Source organism: Uloborus diversus, chromosome 2 (genome assembly GCF_026930045.1).
Source record: "Uloborus diversus isolate 005 chromosome 2, Udiv.v.3.1, whole genome shotgun sequence".
NCBI classification, from domain to species: Eukaryota; Metazoa; Arthropoda; class Arachnida; order Araneae; family Uloboridae; genus Uloborus; species Uloborus diversus.
Genome location: NC_072732.1, coordinates 153459422 through 153479080, shown reverse-complemented (window position 1 = coordinate 153479080; position 19659 = coordinate 153459422). Strand labels below are relative to the sequence as shown.

The 19659-nt window shown below is 32.2% G+C and overlaps 1 protein-coding gene across 1 annotated transcript in view; it reads right to left on the bottom strand.

Annotated features, from left to right (window-relative positions):
- Positions 1 to 14746, bottom strand: part of LOC129217433 (box C/D snoRNA protein 1-like) — a 43071-nt gene extending 28325 nt beyond the window's left edge. The window contains exons 1-5 of the mRNA XM_054851730.1: positions 14600 to 14746; positions 14319 to 14395; positions 7763 to 7935; positions 4511 to 4599; positions 1537 to 1643 (exon numbers count right to left, since the gene is read on the bottom strand). Coding sequence (XP_054707705.1) covers positions 1537 to 1643; positions 4511 to 4599; positions 7763 to 7935; positions 14319 to 14356 — 407 coding nt within the window. The 5' untranslated portion in view covers positions 14357 to 14395; positions 14600 to 14746. The remainder of the gene's footprint in view (positions 1 to 1536; positions 1644 to 4510; positions 4600 to 7762; positions 7936 to 14318; positions 14396 to 14599) is intronic.
- Between the last annotated feature and the right edge of the window lie 4913 nt (positions 14747 to 19659).

Here is a 19659-nt window from a genome sequence, read left to right as displayed (position 1 = left end):
TAACTAAATGTATCAATAGGTACAGAGCAAGGTAGAAAGTTTAAAGTATTATTCGATTTCGTATTTTGGTTCAGTTCTGATTGCTCGCTCACAGCGTGAACTATTCTCGTCTTGGCAAGTTTTTTTCACAAGTAAATGTTTGTGTTTTAATTAAGTGTTTTAAGTTTGTGCAAATCATTGTTTTATAGTTTAACCTGTAACAGGGGAGATGAGAAAGAAGGACAGACATAACAGGGAATGTAAGATCTCAGAGACCTCTCTGTTTTAAATGATTTTTCTTAAATCGTGTAAATAAGATGCTTTTCTGTAATTTCTCTCAGAGATTTTTTGGACTTTTATTAGTACGAGGAAAAAATACATATTTGAATTTTTAATTGAAATGTACCTTCTTTGAGAAATTTTTGCTGGAGTCATAAGATTTTTTGAGAAAAGCCATATGCTGCAGTAAATAATTTATTGCTTGTAATAAAGTTACTGCTGTGCACTGATATTTTATTCCTTGCTAACATGTGCATTTAAAGAGATAGTAATATGATACTCATCCAGCGTCCTCATCCCAGGTACACCTGTCGCCTGTAGAGTATATTATACAAAACCAGCAACTTTTTAAAAGTTAGTTTTAATTAAAATTTAGAAAACAATTGACAATTGTTAATTGTAGTAAACTACAATTAACAATTAATTGTTAACTGTGGTAAACTGCAACTAACAATTAATTAATTGTTAACTGTAGTAAGCTACAATTAATTAATTGTTAATTGTAATTTTCCACAATTACTATTGATTAATTGTTAGTTGTGGTTACGTTTACCAATTAATCAATTGTTAATCTTTAATTGTCAATGCAATTAAAATTTACCCAACTCTGCCTGTTGATACCATATCTCATTCCTCCTCAACGGTTTTACCTGACTTTCTTGAGAAAAGTCACTAAAAGTGTGCAACACTTTGCCGTTTCACTACTTACTAAAAAAGAAAGAAAAATACTCATTTTATAAAAAGGCAAAAAAAAAAAAAAATCCAACTGATGCACCAAGTGTTTGTGCGAAATGATTAGCGACATATGCAGATTCATTTAAGCAGCAATTGATTCAAATGTCCGGCAAGGGTTTTAATGTTAAAGTTGGATTTCATTCTGTTTTTGAGGATTTTTTCATTTAAAGTGGCTAATTTAATTAACCACTAAATCAATTACCCAGTGCTCACTGTGTTTAAAATATCATAATTCCACACATACACAACAATCATTTTTCTAAATTAATATTTTATCTTTTAACTTTTTTAACGGCTGAATAAACATAAAATATAATGATGCGGATGGCATGATGTAAAACCTTATAAATATATCACACCGATTAGCAGAAAAAAAGGCTGAAGGAAGGGAGGAAAACATGAAATTTCCCGTACGTGGCTACATTTAGGCTTCACAGAATTTGAACAAAAAAGTCCTAGGACTTGATAACTGCTGAACATCACACCCAAACACTTAGCATTATTTATGATCACTAAGCAAAACATTTTTATTTTTGAACTTACTGATATCTGTAATAAGTTGTACTTTTTTTCCTTTTTGAAAAAACACAAGGTAGAATTCTTAGATTTGTGCCTCGCATTCGAGCAGATCTTTGCATCCGAAACAAATTCTAGAAAATGAGAACAACTTTAGTTTGAAACAGTGAAAATGAGTTAAAAATATGATTTATTCATGCTGTAAAATCTTAGGACCTTATTGAAAATTTTAGAATAACACATGATAGAGTGTTGAGGGAGAAAAACTTTTAGGGTAAGGAAAAACTCTTTAAGTGGAGAGAAAACTTCAAAAATTTTGAATAATTGTAAAGTATTTGTGTACACACGTTACTGAATTGTTCTTCTCCCTTAAGTACATCTATCTTACAGATTTCGTTGGGTTTTAGTTTGATAAATAAAAGTATAATTGTGGCATAAGAGTAGAGTAAAACTAAGAACATAGATTGAAAACTGACTATACCTATAGCGAATTGTAGATTCTAAAACACAGCTTTAAAGATGAATGATTTTCAAACAAGTATAAATGGTCAAGTGGTATTTTCTAAATGATATAAGCATGGGAGGTGCATGGGGGCGGGTGGAGGGGGTTTCTACTATGCAATATGCAAGGCTTAAAATCTTTTAATTCTAAAAATACACATAAAAATATTAAACAAACATTTGTACAAAAAAAAAAAAAAAAAAACTGAAAAAGAAGTCTGGATGCATGAAAATACTGATGATGAAAATGTTACTTATCTATATTTGTTCACTTACTACACACATAGTGGCTAGTGGTTGACTTTCACCCACAGTCAAGGCTGCCAGTACCCGCTCAAGATTGTTTACACTATTAAGCAGCATATTGCTGTCTAGTCGAGAATTTAATTTAAATCTCTTCAGAACTGTTTTGCTTTTTTCCGAATCAGGTTAACAATATTCATCAAAATAATTTTTATATCAGGGTTGGCAAGGTTTTGGACACTACAGTAAAAACTGTCCAAAACTATATTTTTAGAGAAGATATTTTGTGAAAAAATTTCAAAAACAGAATAAAATGTGTCAAAGTATGTTTTATATTGAATATATATTGAATGGTGAACATTCAAGTAGAAATATATATGCAACTCATTTATACCAGCTGAGTTTAATCTAGTTACATAGAACTTGAATTCCTTATTAAAAATTTCAATGAGTATGCTTTTGTATTTGCTATAGGGTTTTTTCCCCATAATAGTAAACAAATATTTTGGCATTTATGCATGTGTGCAAATGAAAATATAGTGCAATAAATGACAATTTTTGCACTGAAGGATAAAATATAGATTTGATTCTTTTACAACTTTGTGAACATTTTCTTCTCTTGACTATGGCGCCATTTTATGATCTAAAACTGAATTACCACTCAACTACTTTAGAAAAATGCCAATAATTTGTTTGAAAAACTGTCAAGCTACTATAGCTTGTGCTTATTGTAGTTACAGAATGTATATTAAAAATATGAATTGAAAAAAGAAGTTGCACAAGTTTTAAAATATAAGTGCATATATTTAATTACCAAATGATGTTTTTTCATTAGAACATTATGTGAAACTTATATGCGGAAACTACTAAAAAAATTAAACTTTTTTTTTTTGCACCTAACTTTTACACATTTATTAACTTTCTTTTGAGTAACAAATGGATCTGAAATTAGTTGTTTCGGTATTGCTGTGAATTTTCTTCTATAACTTTACCAACTGTTACATAAGGAAGTTTTTAGATATTAGAGTTATTGCCATTTTTTTAAAAGTAAAACGTTATTTAAATGAACATTTTGAAGTAAAATATATTATCAAACACTCATTAATTTAAACTTATTAACATTTATATTTATGCATCACGAATACTGCAGTAAATACTAATCGATTAAATTCAAGGTTGGCTTTCTGCCGGCAGAACTGGTTTTTGCCCTGTCAGTGGCAAAGACTGGTTATAACTGATAAAAATGAGCAGAAACTAAAACAAAGTCTTTATCAGTTCTAGTAAATACTTAATCACATTTGCTTAAGTAAACTAAAAAATATAAATCCATTTTATCATTGCAAAAAGTAAAATCTATTGCTATTGTCCTTGACTTAGTTCAGAAAGAGAATTGTTCAATTGCAGAGGATTGTTTCATTTGGATTACTCTTTCAAAGGACGAGAATCTTATTGATGCTTAAGAAAAAGATGTGACAAACAGATTTAAACAGGAAATTACTGATTATCATTTGCTAGCTCATATGCTTCAACCAAAATGCTTGAGAATGAGATTATAATGAAGAAAGTGACAGAATTTTCCTCGCCAAAATTGACATATTTTGTACATAAGATAGCTTTGCAAAATTAGGTAGCCTCATTTCTCGAAAAGTATTTTTCTAGCAAAGTTATTACATATACTGAACTACAATACTGTAAATCAATTTTAAAAAATGTGCAATGCATGTAAGTATTGTTGATCTTTCTTGTTCCTGGACTGTAATGCCTGTTAGTACTGTTGAACATGATAAAATCTTCTCTACTTTGAATAGGAATAATATTGTAAATAAATTGCACATTGGTTAACATTTAATTGTTTTCCCATGCATTTTTTACTATATGTCAATAGTTATTTGTGTATCATTTCGTGAGTTTCTACCACAAATGTGGCAGAACAGGGTTTTTGTCACGCCGGTTTCTACCAGTGGTTTTAACCTTCTTCACAGAAACTTGCCAATCCTGATTAAATTACATCTCTTTAGCTTTAACGTGCATTTGGACAGTTTAAGAAATTTTTGGACACTTATAGACAATTTTGGACGGTAAAATAACCTGTCCTTTCCTAAACCAGTTTTGTGCAGTTCAAAAACCAACCCTATTTTCTATATAGGCTTTTTCTAACATAGTAATCAAATACAACTTAAAAGTGAATTTTATAACATCGGTCACGATTTTCGTCCTTCCTTACAATATTTTAATGAGCTAAAAAGAAGATACTCACAATAGGTAAATAATTAAGGCAGCCGTGATTTTTCTTTGCCCTGTGAGCATTGTCAATTTTCCGAGTAACTTCTTCTAAAAAGTGATAATCTAAAAGAGTAAGAATGTGTAAAGAAAACACATAAGATGTTAATATTAACATTATCATAAACCAACCTTACTAAATTTTCAAAAGAAATATTGTCATCTTTCTTTAAAACAGATCAATACTAGTTATGAACAAAGTAATAGGCAAGAGTATAAAGCAAAAGCGAATTCATTATTATGAGAGTTGATGATGAGTACATCCAGGTTGCAAAAGGTACATTTATAGCTTTTGTAGATATGTGAATCTAAGAAGGAAATTTTCATTTTAAAAAACCCATTAATTGATATGATAAATGTAAATCTATTCAGTGAACTTTTCCAGCTGTAGCTTTTCAATAAAAAAACCAGCATAATTTTCCAAGTACTATTGCAAATAAATAAAAACTAAGCATAGTAAAGAATAAATACCTTTGTGCTGAAAAATTAAAATGTCAGTAATCCAACGTTATTAAGCACAAAACTTGCAAATGATTGCAGACACGTGTTTCGGTGTTACAAGGAACACCTTTTTCAATGCAAAGAAGTGTGAGCTTTTGGATGAAAAGTCATCCGAGAAAAGCAACACGGTGGAACAGGAGGTAGTATAAATATCAAAAAAGTAGAAATTAAACAAAACAAAAAAGATAAAATGACACATGGAGACAAAATTTATTATATAATTCCATCAGGAAAAAACCGTTGTTTCTGTGAGCAAGGAGACATTTTGCTAGTTTTTTTTTTTTTCAAGGAAAAGATACTTCTCAACAATTTTCAGAAGGTAATAATAGATAGTTATTCATATTAAGAAGAGTGAAATATACCATTATAATGATCAATGCACAAACACTACTGTGGTTTAGAGTCCTGCCTCTAACAAGTTGAGATTATATATTCATGGAAATTAGGAAATGACTGATTTTCATCAGAATTTAGCTGCTGATAATTAGTCATTACATCTTCTACCCTATGAGAGGGTTGATTCCAGGACTTGTTTGCTATTGGCAGGAGAATCTAATTAACTGAGCCGATGAGTCTCCATTTCGAGACGCGGGTTTGTTACGATTCGGCGCGGCTGCTTCGGCGCGGCCGTTTCGGCGCTGACCGTTTCGGCGCTGACCGTTTTGGCGCCGGTCGTTTCGGCGCCAGATTTTTGCATTCTGAACTTTATGAATTTCAGAAATTTTAGTTCAAAGAAGGAAAAAGATTTCTGGAAGCTAGTTAAAATTTATTTTAAAATTTACAGTGGGGGAAAAGAGGGGCATATGTGATCCACGTATGTTTTACTGCGATAACATAAAAGAAAATATCTTGAAAAATTAGCAAATAATGCCAGTACCAGTCCTACCTCTTTGTCGATTTTTTTTTTATTTTTTTATCAATGCTGAACCGTTTTGTGTTTCTGTGGTGATTACTTCTTTGTTGCTGCAGCTATTGGAAATAATTTCATAAGTCTTCTTCACGTGAAAACACGTTTCAAGCTAACCAAAAAGCTCGACTTAACTATTGCAAACCCATGTACGGACATCAAGATAAATTTAGGGCATTGTTTGATTTTTTTTATTGACTAAAAAATCATTTATTTTTTAAAGTTAGTTCTAAACACTATTATTTTTCTGTACTCAATTTATAATTTTTTTGTAAATTACTTTTTTTTTTAAATTTTTGTTATTATAATTATTTTTCATTATTGCCTTTTTTTTGTTACGAAATAGTCAGTTGACAGTTTAGTGCTATAGAACAGTTACAAGAACTAAAAAGACACAAAATATTTTATTTTTATTTAAAAAAAATTTAAAATATTTTTTGTTCATTATATTAGTCTTTATGAAACTTAAAAGCAATAAATAATAATAATTTTTACATAATAAAGTTTTTTCTTGTCTATCCTGTGTTCAAAGCACTTTACACAACTTAACTTTGTAGAGAGCAGTGTTACACGTGTGAGTTTCTCAACACGTTTACTTTTTCCAATAAAAAACATAAAAAATTCATCTTATTATTAGTTGACATTTTAAAATTTTTTACAGAAAAGATATTTAAGTAAGTGCACAAATTAATGATCAGCAACGAAAAAAAAATCAATTTAAATTGAATGAGTTTTATATTTACATTTCATAGAAAAATGTCAATGCTGTTTCCTAACTTATCTACTTCGAAAAATTATGAAGATATTTTTAAACTTACATGTTATCAACTAATAATAAAAAAAACAAAATGCACCTTTAAAAATATTACTTCATAAAACTTTTTACAAAACTTTAAAAAACAAATGATATTTTGAATTTTGAAGCAATGTTTGGCAGATTTACATGCTGACAATTTCGATTTTTGAACAGGTCGTATTGAAATGGGCCGCGCCGAAACGGCAGCGCCGAAATGGGTTTCGCGCCGAAATGGCCGTGCCGAATAGTCCCATTCCGTCGAGACGCTATGAATTAAAGTAATGTGTGATGAAAAACAGAAGCGTAAATTGTCTCTTTATCTTTTGCAAAAAGCAGTAAAAAAACTTTAAATTGATACCCTACTTATAAAATTTGATCAAGTATTGAAAAAGTTATCGCATTTCAAAAAAGAAAAAAAAAATCTTTGAGAAATAATATACATTTCATACTTGCAAGTCAGCATACTAAATTGAAAAACATATTAGTCACATCCTTGGAAAAAATCATAAAAATTTTCACCACTTGGGCAGAAAGTGGCAAAAACATATTTTTGCCAGTATTTTCCAACTTTGGGAAAAACTGCTCAGGTTTTGGGAGGAGCTTTCAACGTTACATGATTTGCTACACCAAATTACCTCACATGCTTGGTTCATAGGAATAAGGAAAACAAGGACTTTCGAGATGCTTTGCACAATATCAAAATTTTCCAAGACTTTCAAGGCCTTGAAATAAAATATTGAAATTCAAGGAATTCACTACCAAGGTTTTATCAGGTGGCTCCCATCCTAGAATAGCCCTACCATACATTTCACACCTAGAAGCAGTACTTTTTAATGCAACGAAATGAAACAAAGGGACAAGCTACCCCATGAACAGGTAAACAAAAATTGGCAATATATGTCTTGAAAAATTTTCTATGAATTTGCAACAGTTGGAACAAAAAGTTTTACAGCAAAGTTCGAAACCTACTTTTGCTTAAAATAAGTTTTATTGACTGTGAAGTTTAAAATTATAAATTAAATTACCACTTTGGAAATCTTTTTCTCTGTATTCCTCCACAGGTATAAAAGTTGTTTCGTCTCGAACCCCATTGCAAGAATTCTCTTCTTTATGAGCATTCACGCATTGCAAAGAGCAAGAGAGCACAGAGCATTTTGGGCACCGATATTTTGAAGGGGATCCACATGTCGCACACAATCTGCCAAAAAAACAGAAAAGTTATAAAAAACATATGCTATGATAGAAAACATTCTCTTTAAAATAACGTAGATTGGAAAAAGAACTGTAATGAATATTTAAATAACTTCCAAAGTTAGACAGAACTTCCAGCACAAAAGACAACCTTTTAGTTTAGTTTAATTTTTTGCCCTGGAAAAACCTGTGGGTAGAAAAAAGAAAGAAAAAGGTTTATTGTTTTGGTCACTGAGGGCAGACATAGATAACAATCAAGTTCTAAATAAAAATAAATCACTGAATTGGGCCATTCCACGAAAAAGTCAACCCTTTGTCTTGCACGTGATGGTTCATATATTTCATTAGAAAATAATAATTCTAAAAGATAATGCCGAAATTTTTTGCTTAAGAAATCACACATGAGTTTGCAATTTGTTAAGCAGAAAAAAGTGTTTGTAGATATTTTAAAGTATTATTTTTAATGAAATATGTGAGTTGTCACATGCGGGATAAAATGATCGTTTTCTGTGGAATGGCCCAATTATTGAAATAGGTGTTGATCCAAGTTTTTATTTTTAGGTGCGCATTTTGTGAAACAAAGAAATTTTTGTGAATTTTCTTCTCTTTGAAAAAAATCCTGCCGTGGGTTAGCTATTTCAAATTTAAACTGAAATCCTTTTGACCTAAAGTACTTTACTGGGAATGACTTGGAAGTTGAAGGCTTTTTTTTTTTTTGAACTATTGTTTTGCTTTTAGACAACTTGATTGAGCTTAAAAGTGATCAAAGAATTGATTTAACAAGTGATATTTTGTAGATCTCAACTTACAATATCAAATTTTGTGAAGCTACCACTTTTAAGACACAGAGTGCTGAGAAAGAACTGTAAAGCGAACCCAATTTACGCTTGCCAATGTAGAAAAGAAATACTCAAGTGAACAGTTAATTTTATAATTAAACTAGCTGCATCACCCGGGTTCGAACGGTCTACCTTGAAAATAAAAGCTATGTCAAGTGACGTATGTTCAACAATCAGGCTTCAATTGCAGGGAAAAAAAACTGCAAACTTTCCCATAAAAATAATCATTCTTAAAGAAAACGGCAAATCAAAATTTTTCGAATAATGCAACCCTTTATAAATAAACCTAAAAGAGAAAGAAGATAAATCACCTCCAGGGTTGGGTTTTGGTCTGTCCAAAACTGGTTTAGGACAGGACAGGTGGTTTTTACCGTCCAAAACTGTCTAAAACTGTCCAAAAGTGTCTGAAACTGTCTTAAACTGTGCAAAACTCTGCTAACGCTAAAGCGTTGTAATATAATCAATTCAGATTTACTGATATATTCGTAGGGCATAAATATTAATAAGTTTAATTAATGAGTATTTGATGATATTTTTCTCCAAAATGTTCATTTAAAAAATATTTACTTAAAAACTTCCTCATGTAACAGTTGGTGGAGTTATGAAAGGAAATTCACAACACTACCAAGACAACTAATTTCAGTTCCATTTATAACTCAAAGAAATGTTATAAAATGTGCCATATTTAGGTGCAAAAAAAAAAAAAAAAGCTTAATTTTTTTAATGGTTTTTGAAATAAGTTTTATATGATGTTTTTACAAAAATTATTTTTTAAATCATAGATTAAAGAACAAGAAATTGATTATTAAACACTTATGTTATAAAACTTGTGCTTTTCTTTATTTAGTTCATATTTTTAATATAATACTTTCTGTAACTAAAAAAAATTGTAATTTATTGCATTTATGTCAATTATTGCACTATGTTTTAAACATTTTCTTTTGCACACATGCATTAATGTCGAAAAATTTTGTTTATGGAAAAAAAACATCTCCTGCATACAAATTGAAATTTTTAGTGAAAAATTTAATTTCTATGTAACTAGATTAAAATCAGCTGTATAAATAAGTTACATATATAATTATCCTTGAATGTTCACATTCAATAAATATATTAAATAGTCAAAAAAATTTTTTGTCACACTTTGTTCTGTTTTTGGTATTTTCTCACAAAATATAGTTTCACAAAAAGTTGTTTTGGACACTTTTGGACACAAGGGTGTTGAATAAGATGGTAAAAACTTTGTCAACTCTGCTTTTCATTTGCACACATGCATAAACATAGGGAAATTTGGTTACTAATAGAAAAAAAAAAGAACTCAAAAGAAAAGAACCAAATATACTCATGCATACAAATTGAAAATTAAATCAATAATTCAACTTCTATGTAACTAGATGAAAATCAGCTGCATAAATAAGTTGAATGTTCTCATTGAAAAAATGTTCAGTATAAAACATTACTTTGATACATTTTAATTCTGTTTTTGATGTTTTCTCAAAAATACAATTTTTCTAAAAATATAGTTTTGGACACTTTCGGACAGTTTTGGACACAAGGGTTTTGGACAGGACGGTAAAAACCAGGGTTTTTACCATGGTTTTTACCGTAGTGTCCAAAACCTTGCCAACCCTGATCACCTCATAATAATCAAAAGGGGAAATTTTCACCTCGAAGCAAAAAAAAAAAAAAAAAAAATTATTTAGTCACAGTCGAGAATAAAAACTGGCAACCTTCTCAAAGGTTTTATTTGAAATGAGATCGCTCAAACGATAATTTTCCGATATGAATTTCTGTTCTATTAGGCTTAATAATGCTTTTAAATTTTTTCCTGGTGATTTTATACACGGTTTTTTCAGAAATTTGAAGGAATTAATCAATTTCAGAAGTACTTCTTCAGGGGCTTTTGAATGGTGTGAAATTTGAAGTGATCGGATATAATTATTTCGGGTAGAATAAGCCATTTAATGCCATTTCTGGGCCTTAAAATTAAAATGGTTTGGTACTTTTTTGGCCTTTGAAAATTCCCTACGTTCTTTCTTGGGCGCCCAAGTACGTCTCTGCCAAATTTGGTCGAGATCTGACAAAAACTGAATTTGTATGGGGAACATACACACACACATATATTCTCTGTTTAATTTATATAGATTACTACCCGTTTTGAAAACATATGGCCAGAAGAGAAATATGAGATGACATTAAACATTTGTTTATCGAAAACTTACAGAAAGGTACACAAGCTTCTCTTATAGTCTGATACACACAATTGAATTGCATATATGTGCTCAAACTATTTCCTTCACAACTAGCTGCTTTGTTCGACTTTGACGGTCTACCTTGAAAACAAAAGTTATGTCAAGTGATGTATGTTCAACAATCAGACTTCCGTTAGAAAAAAAAAATAGTGTAAAATTTCCCATCAAAATAACTATTCCAAAAAAAAAAAAAAAAAAAGAAATGTCTGACTAAGTTAAACGCAACCCTCCTTAAATACAATTAAAATCCTTGATTTTCGTCTGCTGGCTGTAGAAAAAAAAGAAAGATAAATTGCAAAATACCTCAAAACAAAAACAAAATTTTACTTAGTCACAGTTGAGAAAAAAAAAGTGGCAACCTTCTGAATGGTTTTTATTCAATGAAATTGCGCAAATGATAATTTTCCGATATGAAAATGCTGTTCCATTAGGCTTAAAAAATGCTTATGACTGTTCTTCTGGTGATTCTACAGCTTTGGTTTTTTTTTGAAATTCGAAAGAAATAAGCCAATTTCAGAAGTAATTTTCTTGGGCATTTGAATGTGACCTGAGTCAAGAAAATTGGATAATTATTTCGGGTAGAAAGAGCCATTGAATGCCTTTTTTGGATCCTAAAATTAAAATTTGACTGGTTAGGTTCTTTTATGGCGTTTGAACTCCCCCCCCCCCAGCCACTCTATGTTCCTTCTCGAGTGCCCAAGTACCTCCCTGTCAAATTTGGTTGAGATCTGACGTAAACTATGAATTGTATAGGGAACATACACACATTCCTTGTTTTGTCAATATAGATATAAGAAAAAAATTATTACCTGACGCAAATTTTGCTAAAGATAGCTTTTATATAAACTGCATGATACTTTGTATTCCTAATAAATTTCTGTCTTTTGTCTCAGTTGTGAAGAAAATATTTGATATTACCAAAAAAGAGTAAAGATTTAATCACTAAATTAGTTTTCATAATGTAAATTCCATTACCATAAAACCACCTTGCCATTCATATCTAGGCAACAAAATCATCCATGCATTTAGGGGACCAGCAATCAGATAAAAGAAACCCAAACCGATTTTGATCATCCTTCACTTGAAATAGCAAGGAATAAGCTGTAAATTTCAACAGTTAGTTTACTTACTATGAACAATAATTTTTTAGGTTTTCGGGATATCACGTTGAAGATATATAAGCATTTCTTCTAAAAATATATAATGTTTGAGCATGTTTTTGGTTCATAACATGCAGTTTTTCATCCCAGCTTAAAAACTTTTGGAAAACTTGACAGCATACAAGAGAATCATTAAGGACAGATGTAATATACCCCCCCTCCCCCCCCATTTGGCGACATCCGATTTTTTGCACAAAATTGAAATATTTTTCTCGCCATATGAGGCGATAATTTTTTAAGCATGGCATCCCTGGCGAAACTAACCTGTGTTTGGCAACCCGTTTCGCACTCTTAGCTTCCTTAAGAGGTTTTCCATCTCCAGCTCAGTCACTTTCCTATGCCGGGCTGATGAGTGCTAATAAGCACGAAACTGCAGTCCTCGGCTAGAAATGACTGAGTTGGCGGTATATTTCACACTGTTCAAACCTGTTTACTTGGGTTGTTTACTTGGTATTATGCAGGAGAGATACATGTTGTTTCGTGCAATATACCTTGCAGGAAAGCTTATTTTGTATTGGTTTAAAATCAGAAGTTGTGTTTTGAAGTAAAAACATTAGAAAATGCCAGTTTCTTCAAACTTGAACATTAATTAAAAGTTAAGTCCAATGTGGTGTGTATCTGTAACATGCCATTGTCATATGACGTTTTGTTTTAGACTGAGTGTGAGTATTTATACCATAAAAATGTAAGTTCTTTATTTTAAAATTCCAAAAAAAAAAAAAAAACCCTCTCACTTCCAAAATTTATTGTTTTTACAAATCCTTGAGGGGTGATTGTAGTTTTTAACTTTATTTTTACAGTATGTATATTACTTTTATAAAAATAGTACGGTTATTTTGCTCTAAAAGTTAATTCTTATCGATGCCACGAATTATTTAGACATATTCTATTGACGTGCCTCTTTTAGGTCTGAAAATAAGTTGACTCCAGCATTTTATAAAAATATGAAGGTGTTATTTTATGTAAAATATAATAGGTATTTTGAAAACATGTCTGGATAGCAAATAAATGTATGGTATTTTTGTACTGTTTATGTTTGGGATGTTCGGTTGAGACATTTCTACTTTTCATACATCAAAATTTGAGTAACTAAGCGCATTTTTGGCTGAAATAGTTATTGATTTTGGGGATGTTTTCCACTTTAAACATTGCAATTTTAATCGCTTTGCTCTTCTTCAACAGAGCATGAGAAAAGTTTTTGTTTGATGAAATGCATGTTGGAAAATAGCTTTTATTTCTATTGGTACGTATTTCATTGGTGAGCTGTGATAGTAATTTGTCAATTTAAACATTTTAAATATTTTCTACTAATTTTTCTTTGTGTACAAAAACTTTCTAGTTTTTGGTATTTTTAAAGCGTATATTTGCGATGTTTTTTTGTTGTGGTGTTATGTTTTTATATATACTGTGTTCTGAAATGCTTTAATCACGTTTTTTTATCTGAATTTTTCCTGTTGGCGCTAAAAAAGCATCGCTAAGAACGATGTATGACATATGTCCTCATACATCATTTTCTTGGCGACGCTTTCTTGGCGCCAACAGGAAAAAGTCGCCAAGGATGGGGTATATGACATTAGTTCCAATCATTATGTATACTTAAGTTTGAAATTAAAATTTGATAAAATATGAAATATTAATTTCTTACTGTACGTGTGCCAAAGATAGCAGTTTATAACTTTAAAAGTTGACAGCGAACAGTTTGGCACCCTATAAAAAAAATTCAGTCGAGTATCAATAAAAAAAAACCATGGGTGATTCAAGAAACTATACATTTCAATTATTATCAGATTAGGCGATGCATAGTATGGGATCATTCCCAAATATGAATCACTGGCCCACAATCGTTCAGTGTGATTCATGATAAAAATATTATTTGTGAATGATTCCTTCTAAGAAAAATCCTGGACACACCCCTATATTAAGAAAACAATCCATTTCTTTAAAAATATATACAAACCAAGATGTTCATTTAAAACGAAAATTAAAATGTTTCTACAGAATTTGTAATATGGACAACACTTCAATTATTCAAGACAATAATTTTAAAAACAAAAATAAAGAATTTTACAAATTTGTAATCATTTTCTGAAATGGTAACATGAAATAAGAGAGTTGGATTACAAATAGAAAAATACTTACTCCTGAAATATAGCTCCCAATTGCTGTGAATTTTCCATAATATTCAGAACTGTTTCCTTAAACTGCCATACAATCACCTAAAATGTAAAAAATAATCAATATTAATCATAAGCAAAATGCCAAAAAAATATTTATGAGTTTCCAATATAAATGCTCTTGTTCACTGCAATATTTGGCTGTCGATTCAGCATAATTTTTTTTAATCAAAAAATGTTATTGTAACAATATGGACATTCTTTCAGCAAATTCCTCATAATTGGAGGAAAAAAGCTTTCATTCACCTGAAATTAACTGTGCTACCAAATAAATACAAGAAAAAGAAATGGCACACAAAGTAATTTAAAGTATTCCTTTAAACAAATATCCTTAATACTTTTTGTGAAAAATCACACATTTCGAATAACAACAAACAACTTTCAAGCATGATCACTGCAGCAGTTACGGGTACAGTGAAAACTTTTTAATGGACATCGTAGTCAAAGGGTGCGTTCGACGAACCTCACCGGTTAACCAGTAAGTAACTGGTTACTTACCGCAGCGTTCTATGATCAACCGGTTACCTCACTGGTTACCATTCTAAGCAGTTGATTGGTTGATTGGAGCACGTGATCATTAGTTGTCACGTGATTAACTAACCGGTCGCTCTCGGTCGTGCTCATCGAACGCAACCAAAGCCGATAAGAGAGGCACAGAAGTATAGTGCACTATAACCAACGATTCCTACAATATGCTCATCTAACATTGTGTGAGATGTGACGAGAGGAGAGGGTAAGGTGAAGTGTAACAGAAGTATCACATGAGCAATTTAGGGCAGGTTCTGGAAGTGTTTCCTTTCTCATGCTCTTACCTTTGAAAATAACATAATACAGGGCCGGATTTGGAAGTGTGGAGGCCCCGGCAGGGCCGATCCTAGGGTGTCGGCCGCCCTTGTGCAAAGACCTAATGTGCCGCCCCTCAAGAGTAATTTGCATACTTTGACTCATCTTTAACATCCATATAAATCTTTCTTCAAATTTCTATACCAAGTTCTAATTAAAAAAAAAGAACGGAAGAATGATGAACTTATAAAAAGGAAGAAATGTTTTATAATAAGAAACTCCTTAGGTACAATTTATATCTTTGAAGAAATTAATAGATACCAAAATTTACTAATCTTAAAAACGCATTTTATAGTCTGTCTTCGGTGACATCAGAGGAAAAACGGGGGGGGGGGAGGGGATCAGGGAAGGGGGGATTACTCCGAGAAAATTATCGAAATTGGCGTATGAAAAATAGTTTTAGTTAATCTTTGATTGTGTTCGGTTGCAAGGACAAAAGAGTCCGGTATACTCAAGGTGCATGGAGAAATTTTCGAAATTGACGTCAAATATCGCAATTTTAGGAACTTTTTCGAGACTTCAGGAGATAGTAATGTTGATGTTCTTTCCTAAAATTCTTTCCAAATTGAAATCAGTCGGAAGCCTTTTTTTGTGACCGTAGCGTTGGAAGGATCGACGCTCTTTCCGAAAATTTTCCAAAACTGAAATTTTAAGCACGCAATTTTGGGTTACCTTTGTTGACGTTGCTAGAGGGAGGGAGATTCAATCGTCTAAGGTTTTCGAAATTGAAGTTCAAAACGCAAATTTATGCTGTTTTGGTGATGGTAGGGGATCTGGCGGCTTTCCTCCGGTAATTTCTCGGCACTATTGCTTCAAAAACCCATTTTTGGCTATGTTTGAAAACGATAGGGGAAACGTGAAAATATTCCGAACCGAAATATTTTTCAGAACTAAAATACATTATAGGCTATTTTTTAGAAGGAAGGGTTTTGAGACCATAAACGGATGTTTCTAAAAGCGCAATTTCATACTATTTTTGGTGACGTTAACGATACTGGGAAGCATCGGCGGATCTTACGGATATTTTTCGATATTAATACCTGAAAAATACAACTATACACCCTTTTGTCCACCTTACCTCGACGATTGATGGGTATGTACTAGCGCGGCGAAAAGTTAAATAAGCCAAGCAGTTCTCCTCCGGAATTTTTTCAGAAATTGAAGTCCCAAAAACGTATTTTAGGCATTGTTTGATAGCGATGGGACTAAGAGCGGGCGGGGGTTCAGTGTGCCCTCACGAACTGTTTTTAGAAACTGAAGTCAATTTCAGGCTAGTTTAGGCAGGAAAGGTTCTGCGGCTCCACGGAACCGTCTAAAAACGAAATTTGGAGGTATAGTTGGAGAAAATTAGTTTGGAAATTAGTTCGGAAAAAATAGTTTGGAGAAAAGCGGGATCCGGGGTCCTTCCCCGAAAGTTCTTGAAACTAATGTCTGAAAAACGCAATTTTAGTTTGTTTTTCAATAAATTAAGTGAGAGGGGGTGGGATTAGAGGCTTCTCTAAAGACGCTAACTGAGACTGTCTTTGCTAGTAATAGCAAAAAGTCCATCGCAAAAATTTCGAAAAAGAAATCCGAAAAATGTCATTAAGCAATTTTTGATGAAATTAGGAAAGGCTATCCTCTAAAAACACATTTTAGATTTCGGAGCCAACATTTTTAGGCTATGTTTGATTAAGTTAAGGTGGAAGGGGTAAATCAGAGACTTAATTGGGTGCTTAAGGTCGGTGGTTCAACCAGTGAAATGTTCCGAAATTATAGTCTTAGAAACGCAATTTTAAACTTTCTTTAGTCTCGTCAAGGAGGTCATGGCATCATTTTGGATCTTCGTTTAAACTTACTACCCGGGGCAAGAGCCCTGTCCTCCTACCTGATCTGAAACCTGGCAGTTCATTCGGGATTTTAATTAGAAAAAATTGCCGTAAAGGGGGAAAATTACAAAATTTTAGTTTGTCATTCATATATATGTTTGACTCTCAAATGAGTGGCAATTTTTTACTTTCTTCCTACGCATCCACGATTAATGAACACAGATTTTGTTGTTTGAAATGCTTAGATGAGAGTATCTAATCAGTATAACTTTTTTTTTTATATAAATAAAAAATGTCTTCATTGTTTAGGTCTATAAACGCTTGGAAGGTAAACATTAGTGGCCGCCCTCGGTGCTCCTTTTAGAAGGCACCCTTTCATGCTTCAGGAGGGGGCCATTTTCCTCATTTTCCCTCCCCTGTATCCATGCCTGATTACCGGTTCTGTCACAAATTTTGCAACCAAATGAAGCATGTGTGCAAAGAGTAAATATTAATGGACAATGAACTAACACATTGGTCCCAAACATTCTATTTTTCTTAAACTATGCTATATGCTGTCGGGAAATCGACACTTAATTTGATAATTGAACATTTAAAATTTAGCAGATTTATTCGACTTATTATAAGTGATCTTGTGAGAAATTCTTGAGGAATTTTTCTTTATTATAAGAACTACATGATGCAGCCTGCGGCCGCCCCTTGCTTCGGCCGCCCTTGTGCGGTGCACACTCTGCACACCTGCTAGGATCGGCCCTGGGCCCCGGGGCAACGAAGGAGTGGAGGCCTCTAATCAGGGTTCGAAAAGATCATCATATTTTCGAAAATGTCCGATACTTTGATATATATCCGAATTTTTTGATATATATGTATATATCCGATATTTTCCACCCGTGAAAGTGGATATTTTGTAAAAATTTTATTGTGAGGGCTCCTTTGTTGTGGAGGCCCCGGGGCAGTTGCCCCGCCTACCCTCCCCTAAATCCGGCCCTGACATAATAGGATATTACAGCTTCTTTTTATGCATGCTATTTTGCTTTAACTTTAATAATTTTATTTAGCGTTTTGAAGAAACAATCAATTTAAAAGGAATACAAAATAAAATTGATAACTAAAGTTGAAATAATAAAGCCAGTACAGGGAACTCCCTCCATAAGAACACTCCGCAATGTAAATCCCCGATATTCTGAACGCATTTTGATGATCCCGGCGAAACTCCATAGACTCAACATAGGCTGACCTCTCTGTACTCTGAACACTCTATAATATGAACATCCCAGTATTATGAACGCTATTTTTAACCCCCTTCAGCTATTATCTCTCTATATACTGAACATGTTCGCAGTTGGTTTTGGAGAATTCCTATGAATCAACTTGAAAAGCATGAAATACATTCACAATTTTATCATAATGATTGAATGGCAATAAAGAGAAAATGGAGAGGGGAAGAAGAAAAATTATTTTCCTGCATATTATTACTCACATGAAAGAAAACAACCATTTTATTAAGTTGTATTCAAGACCTTTAGAGTATGATTACCTTCAAGAAAAATGCTGCTGAGGATCATCCGGAAACATTTTCATTTGGATGATAACACGTATAGTTTGACCATCGATTACATGGAAAGGCTAATATCCGGTTTATAGGCAGAAATGGACGCATCTATTAGTTTATAGAAATGTTAGTTGGTTTGTTTCAGATGTGCACTTTTGCCTCTCAATAATTTGGCCTTAGTTTTGTAAAAATGAAAATTTGCTCACAGCAACATTTTTTAAATCTAAAGTACATTCGATCCATATTCTCACGGCAAAAATTAATTGATTTATTTATTCACAACAAAGCTTTGAGCTTACCATTTTGCTTTTACGTTCCTGAACGAAAGAAGATATTTTCTTTTCTTTTTGTTGTTTCCATGGTAACTATTTTTGTTTCCCCTTATTTTATTTTTGAGAATGCAATAAATGAATAAAGCACTAGTGATGTTATGAAACGCGTGCATCAAAACCCCATCGTTATTTTCCCTTCTCCCCTGCTAGATTTATTCAGATGGAATCGTCTTTACTTGGCAGATTGCCGAATTACATACAATCCGTGGTCTAACAGTACGTTGCACAAGAACACCCAATGCAAAAGCAGATTTAAAATATCCTTTTCTTTAAAAGTATTGTACCGATAAACAGATAAGAATACATGAATAATTAAGTTAGCGCTGCACGATCTACCTCGGAAATAAAAGTTATATTAAATGACGTGTGTTCAGAAACAAGTGGTTAATCCAGGAAAATATGTAATAGAATATTGCCATAAGTCAGAACAATATTGACAGTTCCTAAAAATCCCCGTTAAAATTTGCACCTTAGTTGCTAAAACTTCTCATTTGAATGAGAAAACTTCGCAAATAACCAATAAAGTTTACTTTCATAAAATTCCGAATACCCGAATGAGTACAGAGAAATATAAATAGAAAGATCATTAGAATAAAGTCAACAGTCCCACAATAATGTCGCAGACCATTTGAATCCCTATTACAATTAGGACAACAGCCCCCCAAATTTTCCAGTACAATCTCGACATTAGTCCTTAAGATTCCTTTTTTGACTGAAGAAATAGTTTTTAAATATCCCTGTCAGAGTAAAGACAACAGCCCCTAAAAATTT